We start from the raw sequence: 17,500 nt of genomic DNA, 5'->3' as shown, positions 1-17,500 counted from the left end.
TATAAGCTACGTGAAATTATCATTTCAAAAGCATTCTGTCACTTTCATGTTGGCATATTGATGTGCGTAAACGAAAGAAATAATTCGTAATGAATTTCACTGACGCATATTACGCAATTTACTTCTGACAGATCCGAGAAGCATAAGGGATCTTTACTTTGGCTATGAGTGTTATGTATTTATGTCCACTGTATCTCGTTTTAAATGAGTGATCTATAACAAATCAAAAGGAATAAGCAATGAACACCGAAAACATATCGCCCCATTTGTTCTAGTTACGCCTACACATCTGCACAAGAAAGTTAAGGACAAGGTTTTTTTTATCATTAAATTAGGTAGATTCTAGATGACCGCAAAATCTATAAACACAACTAGAAATGACGGAAAGATTTCTCTATGGTTTATAAAAGAATTACTACATTTAAACAGGCCAATTTGCGAGCTTTGGATTGCAGTCTTCTTCTTCTTCGTTTAACGTGCTTTTTCCCATTTTTTTTTATGGGGTAAGCACGATGCCTTCTTTTTGAAGGACTTTGATTTGGTGTTGGGGTAGACCGTAGCCTCGATCGGCTGCCCTGCCTGACGGTAGCGCTGCAAGAAGAATAATCTAAGATTTCGAAAAAAAATAAGAATAATTAGGACCTCAACAAAATGGTTTTCTATTTTCCGTTTTGCAGTTGATTAATTTATAAATCTTCCGTCAAATTATAAGAAAATTTGAATTAAAGGTCAGTTGAATAAAACCTAAAGTAAACGGTCTTCGCGGTCCCATTTTAATTCCATTCACAGACTAATGAGATTTATCTTCTTAAAAATTGTCTCCTTTTCATCATTACTGGTGGCTTATTTAATCTAACACAATATTTAGTCTTTTCATCCTGTTCAATTCTTCTTTTATTGTTTTTTTTTATTATATCGTTCCATTGATGCACGATGCTACCTATTAACTATTTTTACATCAACGTGTTCACAATAATTTAATGGCACTGAAGATCATTCATGGATATATAATATATAAAAAAATCTTAATTACAAGTAACCAGCAACAGACAAGATTAATGGGGATTCGGTACCGAATATTTTCCCCTTTAAGAATCAGACTCTGGATTCCCAAAAAATACTCATTATGTTCCCACGATTTTATAAATAAATGTTCCCACGATTCTATAAATAAATGTTCTCACGATCCTATAAATAAATGTTTCGAAGATTCTATAAATAAATGTTCTCACGATTCTATAAATAAATGTTCTCACGATTCTGTAAATAAAAGTTCTCACGATTCTATAAATAAATGTTCCCAAGATTCTATAAATAAATGTTCTCACGATTCTATAAATAAATGTTCACATCATTCTATAAATAAAAGTTCTCAAGATTCTATAAATAAATGTTCCCAAGATTCTATAAATAATGTTCTCACAATTCTATAAATAAATGTTCACATCATTCTATAAATAAAAGTTCTCAAGATTCTATAAATAAATGTTCCCAAGATTTTATAAATAAATGTTCTCACGATTCTATAAATAAATGTTCACATGATTCTATAAATAAAAGTTCTCAAGATTCTATAAATAAATGTTCCCAAGATTCTATAAATAAATGTTCTCATGATTCTATAAATAAATGTTCACATGGTTCTATAAATAAATATTCCAATGATTCTATAAATAAATGTTTTAAGATTCTATAAATAAATGTTCCCACGATTCTATAAATAAATGTCCCCACGATTCTATACATAAATGTTCCTACTATTCTATAAATAAGTGTTCACACAATTCTATAAATAAAAATGTTCCCAAGATTCTATAAAAAAAATGTTCCACGATATTAAAAAATAAATGTTTCCACGATTCTATAAATAAATGTTCCCACGATTCTTTGAACCATTTCTCGGATAACGAAGGATCACAAGTGTGTGATGAAAAAATTAGCATGATAAGACATATAAAAACTCGCTTGTTACGAATTTAGTAAAGAAACAAGTGAGGAGAAAACTGAAAGAAAATAAATGAAAATGGACTCACCTGTCGTTTGGTAGATGAGGGAATAAAGTAGGACGTAGAACAAATGAGAAACAAATGAAAAAAAATCAAATGAATATAAAAAAAACTCACCTGTTGGTCTGATTTGTGGGATACATTCGGACTGCGGCCTAAGAAATTCTCCTTCCCACGTCCAAAGAGACGACGTTTGCCTTTGCAAAAAACAAAAAAAAGTTGAGTTAATCAACGAAGGATTAAATACGTACAGAATTACAGCTTTGGGTGTGAATACTGAGAGAGAGAGAGAGAGAGAGAGAGAGAGAGAGAGTTTCCCGACAAGTGCTATAATCAACTTCAGGTATATGTCTAGTGCCTTAATATATTCATTCTTCGCAAAAACATAAAAAAGTGTTACAGCAAGGTTGTAAGTTGCACAAAATGTCTTGAGAGAGAGAGAGAGAGAGAGAGAGAGAGAGAGAGAGAGAGAGAGAGAGAGAGAGAGTTCACCGTCCAGTGCTATCATCATCTTTAGGTGTATATGTGTCGACAACATTTTATCATATTCCTTCTTTACACAAAACATACAAAAAAGCGTTACAGAAAAACTGAACGATACAAAAAGTATTTCAGTGAAGACAGTGCTATCAAATTATTCATCGTGCTAGGAGTGAACAGCTGTGACCTTAACCTTTTCCAAGAGAAACTGGTTCAGTCCCTCCATGCGAAAGATATACCTAATGTTCCAGATTAATTTCAAGTTACTGTACAGGAAAAGGAAAATACAAAAGTTCATAATGTAACAGCAGAAGGAAAAGCACAGAAGTTCATATGTAACAGCAGAAGGAAAAACACAGAAGTTCATAATGTAACAGCAGAAGGAAAAGCACAGAAGTTCATAATGTAACAGCAGGAGGAAAAACACAAGATGTTCATAATTTAACAGCAGAAGGAAAAACACAGAAGTTCATAATGTAACAGAAGAAGGAAAAACACAGAAGTTCATAATGTAACAGAAGAAGGAAAAACACAGAAGTTCATAATGTAACAGAAGAAGGAAAAACACAGAAGTTCATAATGTAACAGCAGAAGGAGAAACACAGAAGTTCATAGTGTACAAGTAGAAGGAAAAACACAGAAGTTCATAATGTAACAGCAGAGGAAAACACAAGAGTTCATAATTTAACAGCAGAAGGAAAAGCACTTGCAGAAGTTCATAATGTAACAGAAGAAGGAAAAGCACAGAAGTTCATAATGTAACAGAAGAAGGAAAAACACAGAAGTTCATAATGTAACAGCAGAAGGAAAAGCACAGAAGTTCATAATGTAACAGCAGGAGGAAAAAGACAGACGTTCATAATTTAACAGCAGAAGGAAAAACACAGAGGTTCATAATGTAACAGCAGAAGGAAAAACACAGCAGCTCATAATGTGACAGCAGAAGGAAAAACAATTATTAAGTAGAGCTCATATCTGACCCAGCATAAAGAAATGAAAATGTAGTCAAGGCCGAGAAGTACGACCTAAAAGAATTAAACTGAATAAAATGTTAAAAGTCCTCCTTTGCGGAATGTGACCTTTACTAGACTGCGCTGAACTTCATCATTTCTGAAGTATCAGTTCAAGAAATAGTAATTTGGGAGGTATCGATTCCAGAAGTAATCATGATATAACCTCAGAACAAGTTTCAACTGGAGGTTAAATACCAAGACAAGAAGATAACACTCTTCATGTCTACAACTTTTCAATTAACATTCCATTTCAGTAAGAGTAGAAAGTTGTCTTCTAAACTGAAAATACTATACAACTGAAGTTACTGATGTTGCAATGAGGAAATTCACGTCTAATGCCACACAGGCATTTGATAACTATGCTTTATGAAACATGTACACTAAGAAAATAAGTCATCAACTCGGTCACAGTGGGCTGTCTAACATTCTAGTAAGAAAAGAATTAATTCTCATACACCTTAAAAAATATTACGACGAAACTTGACCTGTTCTTGCTAGGAGTTGGAAGTCTTTTTATCAAGAACAAATGATCGTATTCTAAGGAAAAAAAGGCTCCAAATAGGTTCCTTGCGTGGGTTATGAATAATCACCCCAAAATCTTAAATAACGGGAATCGCTTCCAAATTTTATACTGACAAGAAGTTCGCGGTTTCCATAACAAATAAGCCCTCACTGTCTCCAAGAAAATCAATCCATTTTGCTTTAAATGAAAAGTTTAAGTACTATTGTTCTGAAAGTAGGGACAGACTCTCATTCTGCTTTTTATCATTTAATGTACATTTGCCTAAAACATCTATAAACTTTGTCTCAAGAAAGGGAGCCCTTTTCTCCCAAATCACTGAAAGTACGCCGCACTTATTCTCAAAATTTTAGTCTCAAATGTTTTTCACAACCAACAAATTACCATCCGTGCTACTTATGTAGAAATCCGTTAGCCTGAATTAGAAAGAAAGTAACGTCAAACCTTCATACAGTTTTATCTAAAAGAAATGAAAAAACCCTGCTCCAAATTCAAAGCCAAAACTTTAACCAAATTTGATATTTGTTTGATAAGAAAAAAAAAGCCCTGTAATCTCTTCAAATATGTGGTTAGAGAATAATCATAGCCACAATGCGACATATATTCATAATAATAATAATAATAATAATAATAATAATAATAATAATAATAATAATAATAATAATAATAATAATAATAATAATAAAGTGACTAATCTATATTCGTTTTGCCACTGCAGCAAAGATTGTTTCCATCATTTTCGACCTTATCATATAAGAATTCATAATAAGTTTAATTATCTTAATAACAAGATCCGGTTTATTAAAATATCTCTAGTATACCGACTAGTAAAAAGAATGAATATAACACATGTATAAAACTTATGAAATAATGAATGAAAGTGTCTTTCAGATCACGGTGATATAATTAGGCCATAGTTTTTCACTCTGCCTCGTACAGTGTAACTGTTTAAAGCCGGTGTTCTAATCATAATCGCTGGCAGATTATGCTAAAATTATCAGACCAACCAGGTCAATCTAGTTTTCATAAAGGAATACATTCTCCATTTCCATACATTACGATAAGCTTACAACATCAATAAGGCAGCACATAATCTTCGTAAACCTCTGAAATTAATCTGGGAGCTGATTACTTTCTAAACAATAACCTTTGTAATCGACTGCGACAACATGGTCTTTACAAACTCAAGGACATACTTAACATCATTCACGAGAACAAGGTTTAAGTCAGCTGACCACATTTAGCCACTTAAGAAAGTCAACAGAACACCCACAAATTAATTAGGAGGCATTCGCCACGCACAAATCAGAACAAAAAAGTACGATCATGAATATATTGTGGAAAATATCATTGTATGGGATTGCCATATAAAGAAAGAAATATGGATGATAAGGTATATCGCATGATTACCTAACCAATATTGATTTCCTATGCAAAAATGACAGACCAGCAAAGGAAAATGCTTTTTACGAGCTTACCTGACCAATGGCTAAAATGCAATATTTTTAAGGTTATATCATAACTGATATAGCCTTGGCTCGATGGCCGAATCAGTTTTGTCTCCAAATGGCTATCTCAAAGGTCCACAGAATTTAGTCGAATTTAAGCACCTCATCAAATCAGTTTCATAATCCATATATGCCTGACTGATAAGAACTATCTCAATTAAAAAGTACTCATGAGTCTTGAAATGGAGAAACAAATCCACATTTATGCATGGGTAGGTATATCTAAAAATAAATCTCTGCTGAGAGCTGTCGGGAATCTATTCGATTTCCCTCTTCAAATAAATCTCTACAGAGAGCTTTCGGGATTCTGTTCGATTCCCCTTTTCCGAAAGATCTCTGTAGAGAGATTTAGTTTTAAATATACGTACCCATCCACAACTGTGGATTTGTTTCTCCAACTATCTCAGGTGTAGCATATGAATATAATTAGTCCGGGCACGAATGTCATATTAACGATTGCACGTCAGTTCTTATAGTTTCCGCAAATAAGTGTACACAATCCTTCCGCGTCCTTCATACACCCACGATCTCAAACCATGTCTAATACTAGGATGAAAGTTCAATAAACCATCCGAATGTATATTTTGATAACATTCCACCTTTTCAATATGAAGACAGACTTTCCACGTTCCTTGCGGTCTTCTTTCCTCTTAAGAAAAGTCCACTACTTCCTTACTCGTTTTGTTGCTATTTTCCTTAAATTGTTCATTTTCTTAAAACTGTCATCGCTTCTCCCTTTCGTCGACAACATGACACGGCTATGAATAATGAATGGGTAATCATCACTCCTCTAGGAACCCTGAATTGCCCAACTTTCCTCCTAGATCGAATTCATTCATTTCATATTTTCTCACATAACATTTACATTATCATCATCAATATTTTCTACGTATACTGAATCGCATAAATTCTTTTAAATGAGAAAAAGAAAAGCTAATGCCATTATCCCCTTTCAGTGGCGGATTAGAGGTCCCGATTCAAAAGAATCTATCAGAGAGTATAATGAGCTCTATTTTCAATTAAAATACTGAGAGGATTATCTCTTCAGGAGAGATTCTATAAAATTGGAGATATACTATTTTTAAATTTGCACTCACTACTTTATTGGACGAGTTCTTCTGACTCGAAAAATAAAAAAAAATGTTTGAAAGGTTACTCGTTACTAAGAGAGAGAGAGAGAGAGAGAGAGAGAGAGAGATTCTGTAAAATTGGAGATGTACTATTTTTAAATTTACACTCTCGACTTTATTGGATAATAAATTTTTCAAACTTGCAAGAAAGAATGTTTAAAAGGTCATGAACCTGAATACTGCGTTACTGAGAGAGAGAGAGAGAGAGAGAGAGAGAGAGAGAGAGAGAGAGAGAGAGAGAGAGAGAGAGAGATTTTGCACTCTCTACTTTATTGGATAAGTTCTCCTAACTTGTGAAATAAAAAATAACAATTTTAAAAGGTCACGAAACTGAATACTACGTTGAGAGAGAGAGAGAGAGAGAGAGAGAGAGAGAGAGAGAGAGAGAGAGAGAGAGAGAGAGAGAGAGATTTTGCACTCTACTTTATTGGATAAGTTCTCCTAACTTGTAAAATAAAAATTTCAAAAGGTCATGAAACTGAATATTTAGAGAGAGAGAGAATGACTCTTTACATTATATTACCTTTGTCGTCCTTCTTGTCCTTCTTAGGAGAATTCTCTTCAGCGCCTTCTGCAGTACTGGGTTCGTTTGCCTTTTTAGCTCCGCCAAAAAGTTGGAACCTGCAAGATGATAAGTCTTGAGTGATCGATTGCATGATATACTGCGTGTACTCTATGTGCATACATTTAACAAGTTGTACCTAAAAGCACACAAATACACACACACAGATATATATATATATATATATATATATATATATATATATATATATATATATATATATATATATATATATATATATATATACTGTATATATACTCTGTTAACAGTTTAGTGTGAATGGGAAACTAAAAGCGTTGCCTTATAAATATCTCGATATACAACAGATTTCAGTGCCTATTTATTAATGCAGAAACCTGTAAGTAAATCCCTTGCTTAAGTGACAGCGTGTAAGTTAAAAAAGATTGTCATAAATGTAATGTATAAATCTGAAATTATTCCAAAATAATTCTATTCAATTGGCTTCAGAAACGAAAGATAAAAAAAAAATTGTGTAGAAACTGAAGACAAGATAAATATGCACTTCTACCAACATAATCTGCAAAACTGTAAAAATTACAAATAACTGTAAGAAATTAGACAGAAATTAAATACACAAAAGCATTTAAGAAGTTTACGAAACGAAAGCAATATAATTAAGTTGCAAAGTGAAAAGAAACACCTCCCCCTTCCCCCAACTTAATTAAGATGCAAAGTGAAAAGAAACTGTCCCCTCCCCAACCCTTCCCCCAATATAAAACTACACAGAAGTAACATGTAAACTTAACCAAGTGAACAGCACCGGAGAGATATAATAAATAAAAGGAAAAAAAACTAGAACTGAATAAAGAAGGCGCTTAGACATGTCCTCATCACCTCCTCCTACAGAGACTCAGACGAACTTGGTGTACAATATGTACCTCTTTCCTGCAGGCTTCTCTTTGTCCTTGTTCTCCTTCTTCTCCTTCTTCTCCTTCGTCTTCTTCATCCTCGCCCTGTCTCCCTCCTTGTCCTTGTCCTTGTCCTTCCTCACCCTGTTGAAGAAGCCGCCCAGCTTGTTCTCCGAAGTGGAGGAGGAGGAGGAGGCATTGTTGGGTGGAGGAGGAGCTGGGGCGGCCTTCCTCTTGTGTCCCCCTCGACCGACGGACGTGGTCGAACCCATGTTGTCGTACTGAATTGAAATTTAATCAATTCCATTGAAATTGAATGTATTCAATTGAAACTGAACGTATTCAACTGAAATTTAATGTATTCAACTGAAATTGAAAGTATTCAATTGATTGAAGTTAAATGCAATCAATTGAAATCCAATGTCTTCAGCTGAAATTGAATGTATTCAATTGAAATGGAATGCATTCAACTGAAATTGAATGTATTCAACAGAAATAGTATGTATTCAACTGAAACTAAATGTATTAAATTTGGAGGTCTAGCAACGATGAAAAGCAGTTTAAAAAAATAAGCCTTGTGCAAAAACGCCAGAAATAAAATATGAGTTGTAGTCTCCATGTTGTGTCTAAGCATAAAAATACTAATACATAAATAAGTAATTTCATAATTAAGAATTGAAAAATAATACAATGGCGTTCATGCTAGGCAGATAATAAATAGATAAATAGCTATCTGACATAAAGAAACAAATTAGTGACCTTCATGTTTGAGCCTAACGACTAATAATAATAATAATAATAATAATAATAATAATAATAATAATAATAATAATAATAATAATAATAATAATAATAATACATAAATGAATAAATAACTAATTTCAAAAGACTTGTCTTCCTAACAACATACAGTCTAGTGATAGAAAAGGTCTCATTTTACTGATATGGAAACAGGAATAATGTTGGTGATCTGTAGAGTTAGGAAAATAATAAAAATAAATATTGTAACTTCGTGTACAAAGCAACAGTTCGCTGCATTAATCTCAATCGAACTACAGGCTTCTCTGTCGAGAGCACATAAAAAAGAAATGAATAAATGTACTGAATTGAAAAAAGAAAACTGACTTCATGCTAGCATTAAAAATATATATAATAATAATAATAATAATAATAATAATAATAATAATAATAATAATAATAATAATAATAATAATAATAATGAAACGAGTAAAACTTTCAAATCTATCGGCAAGAAAAAAAAAACAAATGAACTGAAAACGACAGAAAGAAACTTAAAAATTTAGAAATGTAACAATAATTAGTAAAAAAGAAGTATAGAAAAACGAGAGCTTATTAGCGATTAAGATAAAGCATTTATAGCTGATGAAGCAAATTCAATTCATAGAAAACATTCTGAAAATAAATTATCGTTCAGACTTCTCAAAAAGAGCGCTCATCAGCTTACAAAAGCAAAGTGCTGTTATATATCAGATGTGTAACTTGGAAGAGCTAGAGCTATATATATATATATATATATATATATATATATATATATATATATATATATATGTGTGTGTGTGTGTGTGTGTGTGTGTGTGTGTATGTATGCATGAATTACTCAGTTATCAGACCCAACCGTCCTAATAAGGGATATGAAGATGGAACGGAGATTTAGCGTTCATATTATTTCTGATAAAAACGTTACTTCTACCGATTTTTTTAATCCTTAGTTCTCCAAGTGAAGTTAAGGTTTTTACCTTGTAAACCAAGTTAGCCGCGAATGGAATTTTATTTTAATGACGTGGTAACTTCTCGAATAAGGTCACGAACTCAATCAAACCAGGTCATAACTCGTCACCAACTTGGCGATTTTGTTTTGGGAACAAGTGACGTCGACCACAAACCACCTTGCTCCCTAATATTAGGTTAGAATATGCTAAGTTAGGTTAGGTTAATGTTACCAGGGTCCGGGCAGGACATGGGGCTGAAATGACTTGTGGCCAGCGTGAAATAGAATCCGTCTTTTCCCCTCTACTTCTAGGTTTTGGAACTTTCTTCGTGCTTCGGTTTTCCCATCATTTAAGATGGCAGCCCCACTCATTTACCGTCCCTCTCCTCTTACTCTTGTTTTCTTCTGGCCTCGGGTATAAACGGACAAAAGTTGCCCTTCCCATTTGCCTCTACATAAAAAAGATTATCACTTAGAAACATCTTCGAAGACATTATCCTCTAAAAAAAAACTCTTTGAAGTCATCATCTAGCAAGAAAAAAGGTCTCTGAAGTCATCACCCACCTCGAAAAAGTCTTTGAAGTCATCATCTACCACAAAAAAAGGTCTTTGATGTCATCATCCACCTAGAAAAAGGGTTTCTGAAGTCATCATCCACCTCTAAAACAAAAGTCTTTGAAGTCATCCATCAACCTAGACAAAGATCTCTGAGGTCATCATCCACTTTAAACTTAGAAAAAAGTCCTCGAAGTCATCGTCCACCAAGAAAAAGGGTCTTTGAAGTCATCATCCACTTAGATGAAGGGTCTTCAAAGTCATCGTCCACCAAGAAAAAGGTCTCTGAAGTCACCATCCACCTGAAAAAGGTCTTTGAAGCCGCCATCAACGCCAAATATAGTCTTTAAAATCACCATCCACCTACAAAAAGGTCTTTGAGGTCATCATTCACCTAGAAAAGTTCTTTGAAGTCACCATCCTCCCAGGAAGAGGTCTCTGAAGTCACCATCCACCTAGAAAAAGATGTCTGAAGTCATCATCCACCTAAAAAAGGTCGATGAAGTCATCCTCCACCTGAAAAAGGTCTTTGAAGTCATCATCCACCTAGAAAATGGCCTTTGAAGTCATCATCCACCAAGGAAAAAGGCCTATGAAGTAATCATCCACCTATAAAAAGTTCTTTGAAGACTTCAACAGCCTAGAAACAATACTTTGAAGCTATCAAACGCCTAAAAATGGTCTTTGAGATCATCATCTACTTAGGAAAAGGTCTTTAAAGTCATCATCCACTAAGAAAAGGTCTTTGAAGTCACCATCCACCTATGAAGAGGTCTTTGAAGTCACCATCCACCTAGCAAAAAGTCTTTGAAGGCATCTTCAACCTAGAAAAATGCCTTTGAAGTCATCATCCGCCAATAAAAAGTCCTCTGAAGTCATCATCCATCTAGGAAAAGATCAGCCACAAAGAAAAAGGTCTTTGAAGTCATCATCCACCTAGGAGAAAGATCTTTAAAGTCATCATCCAAAAAGAAAAAGATCTTTGAAGTCATCATCCATCTACATTAAACTCCTTGAAAGCGTCATGCACCTACAAGAAAAACATGGAAGACTCACGACATGATTGTAACAAACAAAGAGAGTCTTATCAATAAGACTAATGCCTTTTTTTTTTTTTTTAGAAAGCCAATGTTTGTTGTTAATATATTTAAAATAAATGGTGGAATAATCCTCCATGGCTTCCAATGACAGATATATTGTAACGTAGAAGAATAAAAATAATCATTTATCATTGATGAAAGTAATTTAAGCCAAAAAATACACAAATAAATTTATGTACAGGTATTGAATCTAATTGCCAGAATAAATTACAGAAAAATTATATCAAAATTTATTACTCCAGTGACAAAATCTAGCATGCGTTACCCTGACATGATTGATCATTAACAAAAATAATAACGAACCTCAAATACAATATCATTAATACTGTCAATAACTGAGTTCTCATTCATAATACACACACACATACATACACACACACACACACATATATATATATATATATATACATATATATATATATATATATATATATATATATATATATATATATATATATATATATATATATATATATATATATATATATATATATATATATATACTGTATATGTATATATATTATATATTTACACAATATATATATATATATATATATATATATATATATATATATATATATATAATTCAATTCACTTGCTCGTAATCCCAGTTCATTCTTTGTATGCTGGTCTGTGCGACAAATACGATAAAAAGGGTATAAGTAAAGACATACATGTATTACGCGTGAGGAAATGAAAATCTGAAGTATGGAAGCTTTGATTCCTGATTTAAAGGCCAGGAATATTCCATAACATCCTACACTGGATTCCTAGGCGCGCTGTCTAATCATACTGTGCCTCTGACAACTAAACAGTGAAGTATGTACTCAGCGGTTAGTCGACTTTGGTGGATCGCAACTAATGTGGTTAGCAATTTGATGCCAAAATCCTTGGTAAGATCTGGATGGGTAACGCTTAGAACTGGCCTCTCTCTCTCTCTCTCCATATATATATATATATATATATATATATATATATATATATATATATATATATATATATATATATATATATATTTATATATATATATATATATATATATATATATATATATATATATATATATAATATACATACATACATACATATATATATATATTTTACAGATGTGTATACACATATATATAAATATATACATATATAAACATATTTACATCTATACATATATATGTATATATATATATATATATATATATATATATATATATATATATATATATATATATATATATATATATATATATATACATACACACACAGAACAAAGCTCAGGAGAGATTATATATATATATATATATATATATATATATATATATATATATATATATATATATAGATATCAAACACGCTCTCATTATTTGTCGGTCCCCTTAACGGACGGCGAACAAACGAGGGGTGTCAAAAAGAGAGGGGGAGGAGCTTTCCTTTAAGATCCTCCTCATTAGCAAACCTTTCATGTGGAGATTTTATAACACGCTGAGGAGGAGGTGGAGGAGGAGGAGGAGGAGGAGGAGGAGGGGGAAAGAGAACTTGTCCTCAGCTAGGCAGGTCACTAAGAAGAGGGGCAGGTTGGGGATGAGGTGGGGGATTAACAGGGGAATTATTCTTAATTGTTCCGGGAAATGGGTACATAACACCTTACCTTGTCTAGTGTTTTTTTTTTTTTTTTTTTTGATAGGACTAAAAATAAGTCAGGTCTTTCAGTATCTTATGAAAATTGACTCTACGTCGTTAATGATAAAAAATATAAAGTTTCCTGATGAACAGAATATGCTAACAATACATATAATAGAAAATGCAAGAAACCCTTTTTTTTATTAGAAAGTTAATGAGGTACAAATTTATTTCTTGACGAAACTAATTTACTGACATTAAACAGCAGAAAGTAATCAAATATTAATATTAAAAGAACTATGAAAATAACTTATGGTACAGAAAGGTTAGCAGAAAGTAATCAAATATTGATAAAAGAACTAGGAAAATAACGTATGGTACAGCAAGGTTAGCAGAAAAGCAATCTAATATTAAAAGGACTATGCAAATTACATATGGTACAGAAAGGTTAGCAGAAAGTAATCAAATAATGATATCAAAAGAACTAGGACAATAACTTATGGTACACAAAGGTTGGCAGAAAGGAGTCTAATATTAAAAGGACTAGGAAAATAACTTATGGTACAGAATGACTAGCAGAAAGTAATCTCATATTAAAAGGACTATGTAAATTGCTTATGGTGCAGAAAGGTTAGCAGAAAGTAATCGAACATTAATATTAAAAGAACTATGTAAACTACTTAAGGTACACAGAGGCTATCACTGAACGAATTATAACAGAAAAGTAACCTGGAATCGCAAATCAAAATTAAAGATCAAAAACAAAAACAAAAATTTCTTAATGAAAAACAGAAAAACATGACGTCTAAATATTAATCGGAGCAGAAAAATCCATTTTTCAGCCAAAATAGAAGAAATTAAATCCGGGAATCAGAGAGCACAACCGACGCAAACAAATCGCTGCATTATCCCTGACCTGCTATGTTCGTCCCCCAGGGGAAATACATTCGGTTTTTTTAACACGCAATATTCCCGTGCCTTTACTATATTCCATTACAGGTTGTTACGTATTCCGATTCAGCCGCACTAAATGTAAACAAATTGTTAAATGGTTTTTTTTATTTTACCACTATCGGAATTCAATAGCCGTAGGACAAAAATGTTTACCGGTTCATGATGCAATTATAAGACTTTATGACGATTTTTTGCGTTATTATTTATAGCTTTTACATGGTAACCATCTTTTAAAAATTCTCATTTACAGTTTCTTAAATTCTTTCCATCTAAAAGAGAGAAAGAAGTTTAGGTTATTTTCTACAAATATAATGTCATCATATTCTTTCCCCACCACGTAAAAGGCAATTTTCAATTATCACAAGTGTGTTTTTCTAATAACTGATCTCTTCCCGTATTTCCCATTACCGTCTGTTACTTCTTTCGAGTGAACACCATATTCTTTGGAAGCTTGAATTCCAAGTCAGTGGCCCCTCTGGCGGGCTTGTTCCATATGAATAGGGTTCTCTTCTGAATAATAATAATAATAATAATAATAATAATAATAATAATAATAATAATAATAATAATAATAATAATAATAATAATAATCTGAACGACGTATTCTTTGGAAGCTGACCCCTCTGGCGGGCTTGTTCCATATGAATAGGGTTCATCTTCTGAAGAAGAAGAATAATAATAATAATAATAATAAATAATAATAATAATAACACTCATTCAATATTCTGTTCATGATGATCCTAACATCCGGTACGACTAATCCCGCACTGTTAAAAGGGGAAATAATTCCAGGTCTAACTTCGTTGACATAAAGTCTGCCATAAACACATCTTGCACTCAAATAATAGTTACGAACGTGGGATAGAATTTTCGAAAAAAAAAGTGACTTACATCTTCAATTTCGAGGGAAAAAATTACTTACATCTTCAATTTCGAGGGAAAAATTACTTGCATCTTCAATTTCTAGAGAAAAAAAAAAACTTACTTCTTCAATTTCGAGGGAAAAAAAACTTACATCTTCAATTTCGAGAAAGAAAGAAAAACTTACATTTTCAATTTCGAGGAAAAAATTACTTACATTTTCTATTTCGAGAAAAAAAGGACATCTTCAGTTTCGAGAGAGAGAAAAAAAAGAATTACATCTTCAATTTCGAGAAAAAAAAATGAACGACTTACGTCTTCAATTTCGAAGACATCGTCAAGTGGGTCCACCGAGGATGAACTTGGAGCGTTCTTGTTGAGCGCGTCGTAGCCGCTACTCCTGCCGTTGTTTTCTGAAACTGGAAGGGAAAACGATGAAGTAATTCCAGTACAGTCTTTATATCATCAAATAGCAGAAAATCTGAAGGAATAGTTATTATTACCTTAAATAATCACAATTCCTTTGTGAAATTCCATGAACAATGCTCATTTTTAACACAGGCAAGACTTTTATCAGACCCTTTTTTCCACCCAAATTCCATTTAACACCCTGTTAAATATTAACAGGGTGTTAAATGGAATTTAACCCAAATTCCATTTAACACATGTTAAATACTGATAGGGTGTTTTATGGAATTTAATCCAAATTCCATTTAATGCCCTGTTGAATACTAAAAGGGTGTAAGATGGAATTTAACCCAAATTCCATTTAACACCCAGTTAAATATTAAAAGGGTGTTAAATGGAATTTAAACCAAATTCCACTTATCGCCCCCTTAATATTTAACAGGGTGTTAAATGGAATTTGGGTGGAAAAAAGGGTCCGATAAAAGCCTTGCAAAATGTGTTAAAACTAGGCTATCCTTCTGAATCATTTCGGGATAACTACAAATCCTTCATAAGCATCTGAAACGTTCGTCGTATCGGTACCATACACTAGCTAAGACCAAATATAAGAGTTATTCTCATTTGATATTTAAACCAAAGCAAATCTGACACTCTTACTTATCTTATTTAGACGCTACTCAAGCGGTTCAATCGGTTTAGTACAAAATGCAGTAACTGACCCGCAATATCAGCTTGATGGTAGCAGTTTTATATCTAAATAAGTTCATTAACATCGTGATGTTGTCTGTCATGAATTAACCAGATTTAAGCGATGCAAATAAGCCTTTTTTACCTTTTTTTTCTCAGGATAAAAAGACAGCTCATGTTTCAGCGTTTTTTAATGACCTCTCACTTGTCTGAAGCGCAAATCTCAAAAATATTTAACAGAAGATATTTTTTCTTCTTTTCTGTAGAGTTTCTTTCGTGACTTGACGCTTGTTTTAGCTGGAAAATAGTCCTTATTTCTTTAAAGGTATAAAGACCCGTAACGCCTATTTTCAATATTGCTCACAAAAGTGGAGAGCAAATTTGCCCAATGTGGTTTGCAAGATTTCTCCCTTTCTTATTCCAGTTTCCTCACAGATCCTAAACCTGGAGGTTTGGAAAGAATTCAAGAGTATATCTATACTGCTTAACGGTTTGGAATTATTCAAAGTCTGAAATGCCATTAAGATGTATTGTCAATCTCTCTCATAAAAGTATACAAACGTACTTCACACTGAATTACCTCACCCTATCATATAACATCTACAACAGCTATAACAGGTAAACATAATGCTTCATTAACCTTCACCTCACATTCCTTTACTTTAGCCATTAAAGGATCACGATTCAATGATTACTTTTAAAATCGTGTTGATTGTAAATATCAGGAACATGATACGCCACTAACTGTTTTTAACGCTGTATTACCATTTATTTCAGGATGATACGAAATATACAGAAGTCTAAGAAAATACACAAATAATGAATTATCACCGATGAAAACATAGATTTTTGGAAACTCTGTTTCGTCAAAAGTGGAGATGGTTGAGACACCGATTGCTTCCATAATGCTACAATTAAAGCATTTTACAAAAACACAAAGTATAGAACAACACAAATTATGCAAATTTATATGAAAATACATACTTAATATGTCCGCTGTCTTACGAAATTGGCAAGGTTACATTATCGCTTCGACTTCACATTATTTCTGTATATCATAACTGACACCAGATCAGTTTTGTAGCAGTTAAGGATTTCAAATTATTCTTTATATCTGTTAAGTTCATCAAATTATATTCACAGCATTTACGAGTAAAAATTAATTTTTTCATCAGCGGAGACCAAACTGCTCCTATAATACTAAAATGAAGTTTCACCATAAACAAATCATTATTCAAGAAATTCCGCATAAAATGTACCTTTCTTTCGTTATTTATCCGATTTTTAGCTTTCTGTGAAAGAAGACTACTGCGCCGGTTTTGTCTGTCCGTTCGCACTTTTTCTGTCCGCACTTTTTCTATCCGCCCTCAGATCTTAAGAAACTACTGCGGCTAGAGGGATGCAAATTGGTATGTTGATCATCCACCCTCCAATCATCAAACACTGTAGTTTTTATCTCATTTAAGGCAAAAGTTAGCCATAATCGTACGTCTGGCAATGATAT

The 17,500-nt window shown here is 32.8% G+C and overlaps 1 protein-coding gene across 5 annotated transcripts in view; it reads right to left on the bottom strand.

Annotated features, from left to right (window-relative positions):
* LOC136836045 (uncharacterized) overlaps positions 1-17,500 on the bottom strand; it is a 490,804-nt gene that overhangs the window by 11,905 nt on the left and 461,399 nt on the right. For all 5 annotated transcript variants that reach the window (XM_067099927.1, XM_067099930.1, XM_067099931.1 and 2 more), the window contains 4 exons: positions 15,217-15,320; positions 8,119-8,369; positions 7,181-7,278; positions 2,124-2,203 (listed from right to left, as the gene is read on the bottom strand). In XM_067099927.1, coding sequence (XP_066956028.1) covers positions 2,124-2,203; positions 7,181-7,278; positions 8,119-8,369; positions 15,217-15,320 — 533 coding nt within the window. The remainder of the gene's footprint in view (positions 1-2,123; positions 2,204-7,180; positions 7,279-8,118; positions 8,370-15,216; positions 15,321-17,500) is intronic.

This window comes from Macrobrachium rosenbergii, chromosome 56 (assembly GCF_040412425.1).
Source record: "Macrobrachium rosenbergii isolate ZJJX-2024 chromosome 56, ASM4041242v1, whole genome shotgun sequence".
In the NCBI taxonomy this organism is placed as follows: domain Eukaryota; kingdom Metazoa; phylum Arthropoda; class Malacostraca; order Decapoda; family Palaemonidae; genus Macrobrachium; species Macrobrachium rosenbergii.
Note: the sequence above shows the minus strand (reverse complement) of the source record. Positions and strands in the feature narration are given on the sequence as shown.